The sequence below is a fragment of the Elephas maximus genome, chromosome 19 (genome assembly GCF_024166365.1).
Source record: "Elephas maximus indicus isolate mEleMax1 chromosome 19, mEleMax1 primary haplotype, whole genome shotgun sequence".
Lineage (NCBI taxonomy): Eukaryota > Metazoa > Chordata > Mammalia > Proboscidea > Elephantidae > Elephas > Elephas maximus.
This window is the reverse complement of record NC_064837.1, coordinates 6,626,861-6,644,813: the sequence shown is the minus strand read 5'-3', so window position 1 is coordinate 6,644,813 and position 17,953 is coordinate 6,626,861. Positions and strand designations below refer to the sequence as shown.

The following is a 17,953-nucleotide window of genomic DNA, read 5'->3' as shown; positions in this document are numbered from 1 at the left end:
AAGCCTGAGGCTGTCTCCTTGATGCACTTGGAAGAGTAGAGATGGGGGTATCGACTTGGTGTTACTGTACCTCTACCACCTGAAATTGCCTCCCATGACCCCAGTAGTCATGTCCCGTGTGTCGAGAGTCCTGTAAGATGATTGGAGAATGCTGATTGTCCCACTATGAGGATGGTGGACACTATGCTTCTGGGTTTGTAGAGTGATTTCCTTCGCAGGGAACCTGGGTGTCTTAGCCCTGAAGTCTTTGCTTCTGTGAGGAAAAGTCAAAATTTCAGCATAGAGCTTCCAACGGAAAGCCGAATGCTGACCTCCTAGCATGTCATCACCATCTCCACTGACACGTTTTCTCTTTACTCTTTTTGTGAGGAGGAGAGTTACCCCTGGTCACATGGTCTCTCTAGTCTACTGCTATGTTTTTAATGGTGACACCAAGTGGTGTGTGGGTTCTGAATGCTTAGAGATGTGTCATTTAGGGATATCCATGATTTAACAAACTTTTTCATATTTTTAGGCCATTACGTCCTATAGGGTCGCTATGGGTCGGAATCAACTCTATGGCAACAGGTTTGGTTTTTTTTGTTTTGTGTCTTGTATACTGGAATTTGGTAAGGAAATCTCCACCTTCCTGTCTAGTTACCTGTTGTTGTTGTTAGGTGCCATCGAGTCGGTTCCAACTCATAGAGACACTATGCACAACAGAATGAAACACTGCCTGGTCCTGTGCTATCCTTAAAATCATATGCTTGAGCTCATTGTTGCAGCCACTGTGTCAGTCTCCCTTGTTGAGGGTCTTCCTCTTTCCTCTGACCCTGTACTTTACCAAACATGATGTCCTTCTCCAGGGTCTGATCCCTCCTGACAACATGTCCAACATATGTAAGACACAGTCTCGCCATCCTTGCTTTTTAGGGTGCATTCTGGTTGTACCTCCTCCAAGACAGATTTGTTCATTGTTTTGGCAGTCCATGGTATATTCAGTATTCTTCACCAACACCACAATTCAAAGGCGTCAGTTCTTCTTCAGTCTTCCTTATTCATTGTCCAGTTTTTATGTACATATGAGGCAATTGAAAATACCATGGCTTGGGTCAGGCACACCTTAGTCTTCAAGGTGACATCTTTGCTTTGTCTAGTTACCTAGTGCTGCTATAATAAAAATACCACAATGGATTTAATAAATGGAAATTTATTCTCTCAGAGTTCAGGAGGCTAGAAGTCAGAATTCAGGGTGCGAGCTCCAGAGGAAGGCTTCATCTCCCTGTCGACTCTGGGGAAAGTCCTTGTCATCAGTCAGCCCATTTTGGTTGGTAGTTACAAAGCCAGTTATATACACCTTAATATTTTTAGAGACGACTGAAACTTAAAATATCGGTAGGATTATAGATGGGAAGAATGGAGTTAAGGATCATTTATGCTCAACTAAAGATCATGGGTTAAGTGGAATGCGAATGATACACAAGCATCTTTTCTGTGATGGGTTGGTTTAGGGTTCTCCAGAGAAACAGAAGCAGAGGTGTTGTTGTTGTTAGGTGCCATCAAGTTGGCTCTGACTCATGGCGACCCCATGTACAACAGAACGAAATACTACCCGGTCCTGAGCCATCCTCATGGTCGTTGTTATGCAGCCTCTGTTGCGGCCACTGTGTCAATCCATCTCTTTAAGGGTCTTCTTCTTTTTCTCTGACCCTCTACTTTATCAAGCATGATGTCTTTCTCCAGGACTGGTCCCACCTGATAGCATGTCCAAAGTATGTGAGACAAAGTCTCACCATCCTTGTTTCTAATGAACATTCTGGTTGTACTTCTTCCAAGACAGATTTGTTCATTCTGTCAGTCCTGGTGTATTCATTATTCATTGCCGACACCATAATTCAAAGGCATCAATTCTTCTTTGGTCTTCCTTATTCATTGTCCAGCTTTCACATCCATATGAGATGATTGAAAACACCATGACTTGGGTCAGAGCACTTTATTCCTTAAAGCGACATCTTTGCTTTTTAACACTTTAAAGAGGTCTTTTGCAGCAGATTTGCCCAATGTGTTGTTTGATTTCTTGACTGCTGCTTCCATGGGTGTTGATTGTGGATCTAAGGAAAGTGAAATCCTTGACAATTTCAGTCTTCTCTCCCTTTATCATGATGTTGCTCATTGGTCCATTTGTGAGGATTTTTGTTTTCTTTATGTTGAGGTGTAATCCATACTGAAGGCTGTGGTCTTTGATCTTCATTAGTAAATGCTTTAACCCCTCTTCACTTTCAGCAAGCAGATATATACATATATATAGATATATATATATATACATCTGTAGAGGGGGAGAGGTGATTGATTCATTTACTTGAAGGAATATGCTCTTGCAATTGTGGGGCGCAGGGCTTGCTAGTCCAAACTTTGTAGGTTAGGCAACAATCTGGATACTACTGCAGGCTTGCATCCCAAGATCTGTAGGTCAGGCAGAAAGAACAGCGAGTAAAGAGAGAGAGAGAATTCTGCCAAAATAACCATTTATACTCTGGACAATGAATGTACCCTAAAGAAATGCCTTTTCAACAAATTGATTGACATTGTATTACATTATGAAATGTTATGGAAGGTGATGATATTATATTACATCTGATCACATCACATCACCTAGGCAAGCGTTTGGCCAAACCATTGGGAACTGTAACCTAGTCAAGTTGACACATAAAACTATCACAGTGGTGGTTAAAGAAGGAGCCCCGTTACTTCCCAAAGTCAGCCTTTATTTTTATTGGACGTGCATCTCAAGGTCAACCCTTTTGGGTCCAGGGCACCTTATACCTCTGCTGAACTGCTGCCTCTGAGCCCTACCCCTACTTTCTTTGGAAGCATGTGAACCAAAGTCAGCAAAACAAGGGAGTGTTTGGAAGACTTCTGGGCAGCTCATGGAATTAGAGAAGCGAGTAGCTAAGTGAGATTCTGGAGCATGGCAGGTTTGAGTACCTCTGGGACTGGCTGCCAAGTCTTGTTTGCTGTCAAGAGTCATTCTGCACCCCACCTCTGCTTCTCTCTACCTACAGGTATCTTTTTCTTAGATCTTGCCTTGATCATCTAATTCTGGTATAACAGAAATACCACAAGTGGATGGCTTTAACAAAGAGAAGTTTATTCTCTAACAGTTTAGTAGGTTATAAGTCCAGATTCCAGGTGTCAGCTCCAGGGGATGGATTTCTTTCTGTCAGCTCTGGAGGAAGATTCCTTGTCATCAATCTTCCCCTGGTCCAGGAGCTTCTCAGGCACAGGGACACCAGGTCCAAAGGATGCTCTCTGCTCCTGACACTGCTTTCTTGGTGGTATGAGGCCCCTCTGTCTCTCTGCTGGCTTCTTTCTTTTATATCTTAAGAGATTGCCTCAAAACACAATCCAGTCTTGTAGATTGAGCCCAGCCTCACTAACACAACTGCCACCCATCCTCCTTCATTAACATCATAGAGGCAGGATTTACAACATATAGGAAAATCACAACAATACCTGGAATCATGGCCCAGCCAAGTTGATATACACCTTTTTTGGGGGGACATAATTCAATCCATGATAGATCTGTTTTCTTCATGGTCACTTGAAGCCCCTTGGGGCTTGTGTGTCCCCAGCATGAGCCCTCTTCCTTTTTCTAAGGGAAAAGGAGGCTCCATTGGTCCAGGCCTTACATAATTCCCACTTTCTTGACCAGCCAGTTGGCTGAGGTGATGAGGTTTGGGTACTGATAGGACTTATATCAGGGACCCTCTCCTGAGCCGGTCATTGGGAGGATCAGGCAAAAAATGGCAGCTCCCTTTTGGACCACATATTAGAGCAGAAATTCCAGAAGAGTTTCCTGTTTTTGCCATGACAGAAACACAAGCGGGTGGCTTTGAAGAACAGAAATTTATTTTCTAACAATTCTGGAGACTAGAAGTCCAAATCAGGGTCTTGGCTGTGTTGATTCCTTGCCTGTATGTAGTCTCAGGCATTCTGTGGTTCCTTAGCTCAAAAATGATCCTCACGTGGCCACTGTCTTCCCTACTCCTTCCCTGTATGTGGTCTCAGACATTCTGTGGTTCCTTGGCTTAATTCCTCACATGGCCATCTGTCTTCCCTACTCCTTCCCTGTATGTGGTCTCAGACATTCTGTGGTTCCCTTGGCTCATAGACAATCCTCACGTGGCCACCTGTCTTCCCTACTCCTTCCCTGTATGTGGTCTCAGACATTCTGTGGTTCCCTTGGCTCATAGACAGTCCTCACGTGGCCACCTGTCTTCCCTACTCCTTCCCTGTATGTGGTCTCAGACATTCTGTGGTTCCCTTGGCTCATAGACAATCCTCACGTGGCCACCTGTCTTCCCTACTCCTTCCCTGTATGTGGTCTCAGACATTCTGTGGTTCCCTTGGCTCATAGACAATCCTCACATGGCCACCTGTCTTCCCTACTCCTTCCCTGTATGTGGTCTCAGACATTCTGTGGTTCCCTTGGCTCATAGACAATCCTCACGTGGCCACCTGTCTTCCCTACTCCTTCCCTGTATGTGGTCTCAGACATTCTGTGGTTCCTTGACTTAATTCCTCACATGGTCATCTGTCTTCCCTAGTGTTGAATGTGTCTCTGCCCATTCTGCTGCTTTTATAATTCAGAAATGATTAGGTTTAGAATCCACTGTACACTGGTATGATCTCAACTGATGAATTATATTGCATTATGGAAGGTGACTATTGCATTACTTTAGATATAAGGTAGGTACATCGCGTTATATTACATCCACAGGTATAGGGGTTAGGATTCCAACAAGTATTTTGGACGGACACAATTTAGTCTATAACAGAGAGGAATTCCGATGACAGAGCAAACAAGAAGACTGGGCAGATGGAACAATAAATGTCCCACTTAAGAAACTTTCCTGTTTCTTCTAGACTTCATGCTACCCAGAAGTGACCTTGCAGTTGTCTTCTTTATCCTTCCCCAGGTACCTGAAGTTCCATACCTCCATTTCTGGCCCTTCTTTCTCATCTGCCCTTCACTGAGGCTTCAGTCTTGTCTTCATCTCGCTCAGGCCAGATAGTCATAGCCACGTGAGAATGACGGTGTCACATCAGCTTCCTTGAGTGGGAGGAAATAATCTTCCTCCCTCGTCAAATTGCAAAGCTCAAACTCTTCTTGGACTATGTCCAGATCCCTGTTTCCTCTCCAGCAGAGCAGTCCAACCTTTGAGTTTATATGTGGAATAACGGCTGAGGTGACCACTGTACCTTGAAATTCATAATTAATGTCACGTTTTCCAAAATACTACCTGTATATATTCTTCCAGGTTTCCCTTGATATTTTGTTATTCAGTTTCCATAAAGGGGCCCTTTCTTGGAATCTTATTATTACTGTTTTTATAATATCAAAATGGATTACTATTTCAAATACAATTCCCTCTAAAGGGAGAGAAAAAGTGTAGATTTTCAAAGCACCAGCGTATCGACTAAAGAATGAAAAAAAAAAGAAAAGAAGGGAAGAATGAGATAACTTGGGAAAATATCTTTTTTTTTTTTTCTTCTGTATTTAGTATAAGTCAGTTGGGATCTTTGTTTTGTTTTTGTAAATCTAATCCAGATCTGCAAACCAGTAGAGATCAGCTTAGTGTACGCGGTCACCACATTTTCTTTCTGCTATGGAAACCCTGCTGTCATAGTGGTTAAGAGCTATGGCTGCTAACCAAAAAGGTTGGCAGTTCGAATTCACCAGGCACTCCTTGAAAACCATATGGGGCAGTTCTACTCTGTCCTGTAGGGTCGCTATGAATCGGAATCAACTGGCGGCAACAGGTTTTTGTCAGTGGCTAGTTGTTTTCCTACAGGTAACACGAACAGGAGGTGGTTGGAGCTCGATCCCACAGCCCACCCTGAAGGCTTATGTCTGGGATCTGGGTTGCAGCCATGGCATCTCATATTTTATTCATATAAAGAAAAAAAAAAAAAAACTTTAATTCCTAATTTATAATAGTTAAATGTGGGCAGTATTAAATATTTACTCAAGACCTTTGTAAGAAAGAATTATCCAAGTAGTCTCACTAGTCCTTATCTGTTAACTTATTTCAGCCTAGATTTTGAAATGTCATTGAATAGAATGTTTCTTCTCTTAATTTCCCCTGAATTCTTAGCGTGGTATCAGGACACGTGTCCATCTGTGGAACACCAGGCCATCCTGCTGTTCCTAAGCCTTTTTCAGTAATTTTCCCATGGGTGCATTTTTTAAGAGGCAAAGAGTCTTTTATTTCACTACTTTTTGCTAATTACAAAGAGTGCCTTGCTTTCTCTTTTTCGTGTCATGGAGCCCTGCACTTTTCTCTTTTTCTTGGACCTCACAAAACAGAAAAGAAAAATTGAGTAAACACCATCATTAGATCCTTGACTCTCAGAAGGAGGGTGATACGCACTCTACCTCTGTGCTGGAGGCTGCAGACTGATGGCCCCCGAGGCAGCAGCAGCAGCTGGTTTGGTCCCTACGGTTTTGGCCTGCATGGCGTTTTAAACCCATTGCCGTCGAGCCGACTCCAACTCATAGCGATCCTATAGGACAGAGTAGAACTGCCCCGTAGAGTTTCCAGGGAGCACCTGGTGGATCTGAACTGCCAACCTTTTGATTAGCAGCGTAGCTCTTAACTACTATACCACCAGGGTTTCTGCTGGTGTTTTATTTAAAAGATGTGTGTTTAATTTGTTGCCACATTTCATCAGCGGATTTAGAATGAACAGTTCCAGTTTCTCTTGTCAGTTGAAACGTCTGGTAACCCACAGCCATGCTCCTGCCTGGGCATTGTCAACTGGAGCTGAGAGCAGCTCCCCTCTTGGACAGGTCAGCGCTCACCCTTCAGGCCCCCCAAGCCCCCCTCCCTGGTGACTTCCTAAGACTGAAGCCAGGCTCCGGCTGCTGTTGGTCATCACAACTACGCTGCTGTTTTTCTTAGAGTTGAGAAAATAGTTTTATGTCTTATGTCTCTCTCAAAAGTAGGAAATAAATAACTCAAGTGGAAGGACTAGTTTTTAAGATAATGGCTCACTTAGTAATTTTTCTTAACTGCTGGCCCCTGTAAGCCTTTTAAGTTTATAAACTCAAAGGAAGACGACTCCACCATGGATCCTTTTATCTCCCATTGACTGCTTGGGCCGGAATATTGTGTAATTAGAACCTTCTTTCAGGGCCTCCTTTTGGTAATTTCCTGATAATGACATAATGGCCAGAAATGTTCGTACTTCCCATGAAAGTCCCCCGTGTGGCTTCCTCAGGACGGCAGTATTCTCCCCATAAAAATAAATGCTTAAGGAGATACCAATGAGATACCTAAATGTTGATATTAGTAAGTTGTCTTGTGCTCACCAGTGTAGATTTTTACTTTCAATATTGTTTTTAATCTTTTCTGCTTATCTTTGTACTTGGCATATGTCATTTGCTTCTGCCAAGTAGGTGAATGTTTCCAAACTCATGCCCACAGGGTAGTCAGGGAACATACGTGAATGGCCTAAGCCAAAAACCAAACCAGCTGCTGTTGAGTAGACTCGGACTCACAGTGACCCCCTGAATGTCAGAGTGGAACTGTGTTCCATAGGTTGTTCATTGGCTGCTTTTTCATAAGTAGATTACCAGGCCTTTCTTCTGAGGTACCTCTGGGTGGACTTGAACCTACAGCCTTCCTGTTAGCAGCTGAGCACATTAACAGTTTGTGTCACCCATGAACTCCAAATGAATGACAGAGTCTGTGCTTAAAAGAGAGTGATGGCGATTGTCATTCGGACTTAGTTTTTGGAAGCCTGTAGGGAAATACGGTGGCAGACTGGCGAGTGTGTATCCCGCCTGCAGGGTCTGAAGATCCCCAGCTTCAGGTAGCTGTTGCTGCCCGTCTCCCTCGGCCCGGCGTTGCCGCCCGTCTCCCTTCGGCCGGTGTTGCTGCGCGTCTCCCTTCGCCTGGTCTAGCGGTAGAATTCTCACCTTCTATGCAGAGACCTGGATTTGGTTCCCAGCCAGCCCACCTCATGTGCAGCCACCACCCATCTACCACTGGAGCCTTGTGTGTTACTATGATGCTGAACAGCTTTCAGTGGAGCTTCCAGACTAAGACAGACCAGAAAGAAAGGCCTGGTGACCTACTTTAAAAATCAGCCGGTGAAAACCCTGTGGATCACAGTGGTCCAATCCACAGCTGATCATGGGGATAGAGCAGGATTGGACAGTGTCTCCTTCCCTTGTGCACGGTCTTGCCATGAGTTGGGGGCCAGTTTGACAGCAGCTATAACAACAGCAGCAGCAGCAGCAGTACTTAGGGCTTTTGTATTACTTCTCCTGTCAAGTAAGGATGTGTATGTAGTTCCTGAGTGCTTTTGTACCCAGGTATTTTCTTCATTATCCCACAATGTCCCGAAGGCTCTACCTATCTCACATCTCCTTTTTCCTCCTGTTTTCCCTCAGGTGGCAGCAGACTTCCAAGTCTTCAGGTTTGTCCAGCAACTTACAGCCTGCAGGTGCCAAAGCTGATGCCCTCAGGGAAGAAATGGAGGAGGCTGCCAACAGAGTGGAGATTTGCAGGGTACCCGCTTTCTTTGCTCCTCTACTAGGACAGACTAGGGATCCCTAAGGGATTCCTATTTTGTTCACTGGAGTTCTGTAAAAACCCTATTACTGAGCATCTAATTCAGCCAGGTGTCCCTGTGCTGGCCTGCTGGTGTCCCCAAAAAGCCGAGCATGATCCCAACGAGTTGACGGGGGGTGGCAGTGGGTTTGTCATTGGTGTTCCTACATAGTAGGTGAAGAGGAAATGGCCCTTGTTCCCACATGATGCTTTTGTAAGTCATCTGAGTCCCCAGCAGTAAATTCTAGACCGCGCAGCATGGTTGAAAATTTAGACAACTGGAAGAGGCTTCACTCACTGTTGATATTAAAGTGCTTATTTTCTTGATCACCTTTTAATATTTCTTGAGTCACCTTATCAGTTCTTTGCCTCACGGAGGACACTTTTCTTTGAAGTTGAAATGCTAGGCAAGGAGATATTCATAGAAAAAGAAACTTCCCATTTTTTAAGACAGGAGTGCATCATTCTTAGAACTGGGACGTTGCATTCATGGAATGTTACCCTTCATTGTACTCATCCAAATGCTTCCTCTCTGCTCTCCCCACAGACATTTTATAGGACTTGCTTAGCAATACACCATTCATGATACTCTGTGTATCTGCACCCTTAGAGACATTCATGCGTGTCAGCTTAGGTTTCCAGGAAACCGACTGTATTTAGACCTACCCAGGAAACCCAGTGCCACCAGGGTTTCTGTATTTAGACCTAAGAAACAAAAATATCATGTTTATGTAACTGTTTCGGGTACCTAATTGCCTTAATTACATACAGGATTAGAGAGGAGTCCTTGGGAGTTATGAATGGTTATAACATGCTCAGCTGCTAACCAAAAGGTTAGTGGTTCTACTACAACCAGAGGCACCTCAGAAGAAAGGCCTGGCAATCTATTTCCAAAAAAAGTCAGCCTTTGAAACTCTATGGAGCACAATTCTACGCTGACACGCATGGGGTCTCCACGGGCTGGAGTTGACCCAACGGCAGCTGGTTTAAGCACTTTGCATGTGGTGCCTATTCTTCATGGCTGTCCTTGTCTTGTCAGTGTGCCCATTGGCTTGTCTATTACAGCCACCCTGTCCAGGTGGCTTTGACCTCACATTCAGGTGACATTCAGAGTCAGAGTTTCCCTCTTGAATTAGAAACATTGAAAGATTTTAAACAATGCATTATCTCTTAACCTGTAGTACTACGGAACCACCAACCAAAGTAAGACCAATACCTCAGACCCAGGATTCAGCGTGAGTAGCGCTGGTTTGTCATTGAACTCCCGTGTAAATGGCAGATATCTGTCTGCGAAGTAGAGCTCCTCTCTCCTCCTTAGTTCACGTTGTGTATTCTCTGCCTGTCTACCATGGATCTATATTCTTCAGTTAAGAATGGTTTTTTTAAATTTCTTTTTAAAAAGACAAGAGAGGATGATGTTAGGAGGGAATGCTGAATATGAATATTCACATACATCAGAATAAACAGTTAATAGCTTTATACATTCCTGTATAGCTTTATAGCTTTGCTGTTGTACTCTCTTTCTATATATGTATATGTGGATGTATCTATGTATATATGTATGTGTATATGTAGTTCTTCTACAGAGATTATAAAAGTTATACTTGTTTACCATAACTAGCAAAAAATACAAAAATATATCGAGAGAAACATCCCCTCTGCCTAGCAACTCTTCCGTTTCCAAAGAAGGTGAAAACCACCCTCCCAACCAATATTTATTAAGACTCCATTGTGAACAGTGCATTTGCTTACATGCCAAGCCACCATAAAAGTTACAGCAGAAGGAAGCTAGAGTTAGAGTCTGTTAATAAGATGATAATGTATTCCAAAACAGGAACACATATACTCTGTGATTTATTTAACTGTTTTCCTATCGAAGGACATTCACACTGGTGTGGGATTTTCATGTGTTTGTTTGCCATCACCAAAAATGATACAGTAAAGACATATATATGTATATCCTCATACACTGGTAATTTTCTTCTATAGGCTAGATTCCCCAAAGCCTATATTTTTGGTCAAAGACTATATCTGATCTTTTCTTTTAATAGATATTGGCAGTTTACCTCTCTCAAAAGGAAGTTGCAGTTCACATTGCCACCAGCTATGTATGAAAACGCACATTCCCCCTCATCTTTACCTGTAATGTATGCTGCTGAAGTTCTCAGTTTTTGCCAAACTGCTGGGAAATAAAGCTATCTCTGTTATTTTAATTTTAATTTCCATGAATATTAATGGTTGTATCTCTTCTATATTTAGTAGATATTTGCATTTCCAGTTTGGTAAATTGCTTATTTGTATAATTGGCCCCATATTTCTATTTTTTTAGAAATATGAACATTCTCTGTATATCTGGAATATTAAATTTTTTCTTTCTGTCGTGTTGCCGGTGTTTTTCCCAGTCTGCAATTTGTCTTTTGACTTTGTTTATGTGGACATCTTCCATTAACAACTTAATAGATTCCTAATATGTGTTTCCTTTACACAAGGAAAGGTCCTGGGTGGCCCATTTCGTCCATTAGGAAGGAGATATCCTGCACCCCAAGGTTAAAAACATTTTCTGCTTTAATTTACTTGTAGTACTCCCCGTCCCCCATTTTGTGCATTTTAATTCTTGAAATTTATTTTGTACGTGGTGTGAGGTAGAGGTCTGTTGTTTTCTTTCAGATGGACAGACAGTTATGTCATACAGTACCATTTATTAAATAAGCCACCTCTCCCTGAAGAGAAATTCTCAGGATTATTCCTGGACACACTGTGTTCCAATAATCTGTTTATCCCTGCACCAGTATTGTACAATTTCTATTATAAATTATTATACAGCAAATGCAATGTTTAGTAAGGCAACCCCCACTCTTTTTCTTGGTTATCTTGGCTAGTCTGTGACATCTATGAACTTTACAATCTTTATACCCAGTTAATAAAACCACACACTCTGTTGTGGGCAGTCTTACTTGTATGCTGAGCTGATCCTCTTGAGAGCACTCATTGGCTTTGTTGTTAAAACTCTCTTCTGACTCTACTTTGTACTTCATCTGTTAGTTTTTCTAAATATCAACTTTGGTCTTTCTCCTTCTCCTTTCTGGGTTTCCTTAATGGATTGTTTTTCCTTGTAACTTCATGGATTGGTTTTTCCTCAGCAGTTAAGACAAGGACCTCCTAAATTGTGGCAAACCAGAAATTGAACTCTTGTGGGCTGAAGGTGAACAAAGTGGCAGTTTGATTCCTCTTTGTTGAGGCACTGAGGGGGCCAAGCAGAGCTTCCCTGATCTTTGGGACCAAGTGAGCTTTAGCCCATCAAGAAAACCTAGTTATGTTGGGTTCCATGCGATAGAAGCAGCTAGGACCTCAGGCAGATGGGTTGGTGCACTTCTTTGTCTGCACTCCTTTCAGGAGCCCATCAAATCCCTGTTTGGCTTCCATACGTCAAAAGGAGACAAGCCCCACTCGTTCCAAATGTACCTGCTTTTTCTTTTCCTCCAGGGCCCTATAAAAGACCCCCAAACCAATATATCTAAAGAGATATAAGTAGTTGGTAATATTTCAATAAGAGGAGAGAAAGTAAGAAAGAACCTGTATGGAATGAAGGAAAAACAAAGAAGATGTTGCTAGTCCCCAGAGTCGGCTCTGACTCATGGTGACCTTATGTACAGCAGAACAAAACATCGCCGGGTCCTGCGCCATCTTCATGATCATTGGTATGTTTGACTTTATTGTTGCAGCTGTTGTGTCAGTCCATCTCATTTAGGGTTTCCCTCATTTTCACTGACCCTCTACTTTACCAAACATAAAACCGAACATAATGTCCCCCAAAAAAGCGAGTCGGAGTCTCTCCATCCTCACTTCTAAGACTGATTTGTTCATTCTTCTGGCAGTCCACGGTGTAGTCAGTATTCTTTGCCAACACCACAGTCCAAACACATCAGTTCTGTGTTCCTTTTTCATTTTCCAGCTTTCACAAGCATATGAGGGAATTGAAAAGACCATGGCTTGGGTCAGATGCATCTTAGTCATCAAAATATCTTTGTTTTCTAAAACATTAAGAAAAGGTCTTTTTGGCAATTAGGTTTCCATCAGGGCTTTGACCTATAATTTTTTCCATACCAGTCATCATTCCAGTTTTCTCAAATTTTAAAAATTTGGTTCTGTTCCGGTTTTGCTTCCTTGGCCATGGTTGAACCAGGAAGAAGCAGTTCACAGCCCTGCTTTAAAACAAAGATGAGAGTTTAAGAGGACAGGGAAACTAGATTAATGGAAACAACCAGAAAGAAAACAGTGAAGAATGTAGCCAATGTCACTAAACAACTCATGTAGAAATTGTTGAATAGGAACCTAAACTGCTGTCTGAATGTTCCCCTAAAACACAATGAAATATTATTTAAAAAAGCAAAAGAAAAGGTCTTTTGCAGCAGACTTACCCAGTGCAATACATTATTTCTTGACTGCTGCTTCCTTGGACATTGATTGCTGATCCAAGTAGAATGAAATAATTGACAATTTTAATTTTTTTACTATTTGTCTTGATGTCGTTTATTGGTCCAGTTGTGAGGACTTTTGTTCTCTTCTTGTTCAGGCATAATCCACATTGAAGGCTATAGTCTTTGGCTTTCATCAGTAGGTGCTTCAAGTTTTCATTTTTGGCAAGCAAGGTTGTGTCATCTGCATATCACAGGCTGTTAATTAGACTTCCTCCCATCTTGATGCTGCATTCTTCTTCATGTAGTCCCCTTCTCAGATTATTTGTTTAGCATACAGATTGAGTAATTAAAATGAAACGAGACAACCCTAACCCTAACCTTTTCTAACTTTGAACCATGCAGTATTCCCTTGTTTTGTTTGAACCAACTACCTCTTGATCCTTGTACAGATTCCCTATGAGCACAATTAAGTGAAGAACAAGGCTCGAGGACTAGACAGAATACCAATTGAGATGCTTCAGCAAATGAACCAGTGCTGTAAGTGCTTTCTCATATATGTGAAGAAACTTGGAAGGAGCTACCTACCCAACCAAACGGAAAAGGTCCATATTTGTGCCCATTCCAAAAAAAGGTGATTATATGGAATGTGGAAATTATTGAATAATATCATTACCATCACATGCTAGCAAAATTTTGCTGAAGATAATTTAAAAATGACCGCAGCTGTCCATCAACAGGGGACTGCCAGAAGTTCAGACTGGATTCAAAGAGGATGCAGGACAAGGGTTATCATTGCTGTTGGCAGATGGATCTTGGCCTAAAGCAAAGAGTAATGAAAATACGTTTATGTGTGTTTTATCAAATACACCAAGGCATTCCATTGTGTGGATCCTAAGAAATTATGGATAACATTAGGAAAAATGGGAATTCTAGAACACTTAATGTGCTCAGTGGAACCTATACATAGATCAAGATACGGTCTCTTGAAGTTATAAAGAAGCTGGTGACCATAAAATTAATCCACCTAATGACTGCAGTATCACTTTTGTTTTGCTGTATTTTCATTCAAAGTATAGTCAAAGTTTGAGTTTATAGCCTTGGGGTTTTCTCTGGAAGGTAATACTTTCTACCTTTACCTTTCCTGCTTGTGTCTACCCTTGTGAGGTGCTGTCTCCCTACATCCTAGTCCTTGTATTCTTGCCCTTGCTCCACCCAGGTTATTTCTCCTGCTTAGAGAGCCTTTTCCTTTCCCTCCCTCCCCACCTCTCTCTTCCCCCACTTCCTCTCTCTTCCTCTTCACCTCTTCCACCCGCCCTCCACCTTTTTAACTTGTGTCTCTTCCTTTCCATCTTATTCTTCTCTAATGTATTATCTTCATTTTTTGAGAAAATCAAACTTGAACCCAGGAAAGATGGCAGCTGGAATGTAGGTGTCTAACCTTCTTTGCCTTTCTCAGTTGACTTAAATGAGCACATGTTGTAAAAATAGGGGGGTATATCTACATTCGCCCAGGAATTAGGTGAGAGGGCCATCGCCATGCCACTCGATATGGCACTGTCTGGTCAGACCAAAAGAGAACACTGAGTCTTGATTTGTAATGCCTCTAGTTACAAAATTAGTTTTATGTCATGGTAAGTAAGTAAATGAGACCGTGGCAGAACCTATTGCTACCCCCTAACTTGGAAGGCTGTGGAATGGCGAGGAGTACTTGTGTTACTTGGAAGTCCTTCTCCCAGAGGACTGTACCCCATGAGGTCTAGGGGCAAGCACAGCCACACCAAGCAGGAAGCTAGCTGGTGGCAGAGCTTCCACTGGGCGTGGGTTCTCCTGACACAGTGCTGGGAGCATCCCTGACACGTCAGGCAGAGTACCACTAAGAAAGCTGGATGGGGTATTCCTATTTACCGAAAATGCAGGACAGGGCACATTATAAGCAGAAGCATGCTCCCTGGCTTGGTGATTTTACAAACACAGAGAAATAGTAATTGTGTAGCAGTGCAGTTGACTAGGCATCTGGGTGCTGCTCCCTCCCCCACCTCCACAGGCTGCTGAGTCACTAAGCTTACATCTAACAGAGCTTAGCTTCTAGATGATTCTGTCAAAGTGTACAGTGAGGGACAAGAAAGAAACTCCTACTATTTTAAGTTTTTTTTTTTAAAGTCCTCAATAGATTGTTTTTCCAAGTTAGAAAAAAAAATAAAGTACTCAAGAATTAGAACACTGTTGAAAAAGATTTGCTAACAGTAGCAATAAGTTTTAGACAACATATCTTGGTGTTCCAAGTGAAATCAAGGGAATATGCACCTTGGAAACAATAGATAACGGTGAGATAGAATCACCAAATGAGATAGAAGGAGAATTGAATGAGATCAGAAATTATTATTACCATGTTTGAATGCCTTGATGAAATTGCTGTTAATAAAGAACAGAATTGACACAGCAGAAAATTGAACCAATGATGTAGAGAAAAGATTGAGCCTTTTTTAGAACGTTAAGGAAAGAACCAAAGAGGGATGAAAACAATGAGAGGAAACAGACAAAAAAAAAAAAAAAAAAAAACAAACCCATTGCCTTCAAGCCGATTCCAACTTATAGTGACCCTATAGGATAGAGTAGAACTGCCCCATGGGCTTCCAAAGAGCAGCTAGTGGACTTGAATTGCTGACCTTTTGGTTACAGCCAAGCTCTTAACCACTGGGCCACTAGGGCGGAAGATGGCATATATTGAAGATAAACAGTGGAAAGCCAGAATATAGATGACTGGAGATTCTGGAAGAAAAAAAAGGTAAGCATTGAAAGATAAAATTGACCTGCATCAAAGATCCTCATCTCAAATATGTGAAACTGGAAATCAGAAGTTTTACGTTGTACCAAGAAAAACTATTTAAGAGATCAGTATTTATAAATATCTTGGGGATTTTTTTGAACAATAGAAATACTTAAAATCGGACCATGAAATCATGAAATATAGGCTAGTTATGAAATATTGTTAAGGAAATCCAAGAAGGCTTTATAAGATTGAAAGATATAATATGCTCCTAGATGGGAAGAGTCAATAGTGTAAAAATTTGAATTTCCCCAAAATTAATTTGATTAGAACTGTGGTGGCGCCAACTGTTAAGTACTTGGTTACTAACAGAAAGGTTGGCGATACCAATCCACCCAGAAACACTTTGGAAGAAGGGCCTGTCAATCTGTGTATGAAAGATGACAGCCTTTGAAAACGCTGTGGAGCACAGTTCTGCTCTGAAACATATAGGGTTGCCAGGAGTCGGAATGTGAGACGGCAACAGGTGAATATACATAATGGAAATGAATTTGGGCTAATTATTGTAGCTTGAATTATTATCTCTTAAAATGTACAGTATTTTCAGTTGCCTCACATGCATGCGAAAGCTGGACGATGAATAAGGAAGACCAAAGAAGAATTGACATTTTTGAATTATGGTGTTGGTGAAGAATATTGAATATACCATGGACTGCCAGAAGAACGAACATATCTGTCTTGGAAGAAGTACAACCAGAATGCTTCTTAGAAGCAAAGATGGCGAGACTTTGTCTCACATACCTTGGCCATTTTATCAGGAGGGACCAGTCCCTGGAGGAGACCATCATGCTTGGTAAAGTAGAGGGTCAGCGAAAAAGAGGAAGACCCTCAACAAGATGGATTGGCCAGTGGCTACAACAATGGGCTTATACATAGCAGTGATTGTGAGGATGGCGCAGGACTGGGCAGTGTTTTGTTCAGTTGTACTTAGGGTCACTATGAGTTGAAATTGACTTGATGACACCTAACAACAACTATTTCAAGAATAAATAAATCAACAAAAAAAATAAGCCATTCCAGCCAGAAGAAAACCCAGGTATATGAAATGTTCATCTGATGAAGTTGACATTTCCAGTCCATGGGGATATCTACTCTATTCATGAATGATTCTGAGTTATTTGGTTAGCTCTTAGAAAAAAATCAACATTTTGTATCTAATACCCATTGCTGTTGAGCGGATTCTGACTCATGGCGACCCCATGTGTTACAAAGTAAGACCGCTTCGTAGGGTTTTCTTGGCTCAGAGCTTTAGGAAAGCAGATTGCAAGGCCTTTCTGGCACCGTGCCACTGGGTGGTTTGAGCCATCAGACTTTAGATTAATAGTTGAATACAAACTGTTTATACTACACAGGGACCCAAGTACCCAATTAAATCCCAAAATTCATTAAAGATTTAAATGTTATATTCCTTATGGAATATATATACATATACACACACATATATATAGTTGGTTGAGAAGCCCTTTCTAAGCATATTGCCGTAGAGGGAAATCACAAAGAGAAAAATTTAATAGGTTTGAATACATGGAAAAGCCATAATAAAAGTACAGTGCCAAAAAAAAAAAAATCTATAAATCAAAAGACAAGTGGAAAATTGGGGAGAAGTATTAGCAGTATTTGATAAAGTGAATGATCTCATCAATCTAAAAAGAAAAAAAAAAAAAAAAAACCTGTTGCCGTCAAGTCAATTCTGATTCATAGTGACTCTCTAGGACAAAGCAGAACTGCCCCATAGGGTTTTGAAGAAGCGGCGGTGGATTTGAACTGGCGACATTTTGGTTAGCAGTCAAGCTTTTAACTCTTAGAAATCTTATGCATAAATAGACGAAGACTCCCATAAGAAAGTGGGTACTCGGTGCCAACAAGAAATGGACAATGGGACAAGCACAAAGACAATAAATCTAGAAAAAAGTTAACCTCAGATCAAAAGAATGCAAATTCAGAACATGTTATTGAAATTTCCCATATGAATTTAATAGTGATTAAACAAAATTAAGAGGTTATTATGGAAAACAGAACACTTATGGATTATGCCTCATAGTATGAACGGTGATCTTTATTTCCAGTGGATATTTGGCGATATATATCAAAAGCCTTAATGTCCCAAT

The 17,953-nt window shown here is 41.5% G+C and overlaps 1 protein-coding gene across 3 annotated transcripts in view; it reads left to right on the top strand.

Annotated features, from left to right (window-relative positions):
* Positions 1–17,953, top strand: part of ARHGAP44 (Rho GTPase activating protein 44) — a 261,017-nt gene that overhangs the window by 182,423 nt on the left and 60,641 nt on the right. For all 3 annotated transcript variants that reach the window (XM_049861084.1, XM_049861082.1, XM_049861083.1), the window contains one exon: positions 8,441–8,558. In XM_049861084.1, coding sequence (XP_049717041.1) covers positions 8,441–8,558 — 118 coding nt within the window. The remainder of the gene's footprint in view (positions 1–8,440; positions 8,559–17,953) is intronic.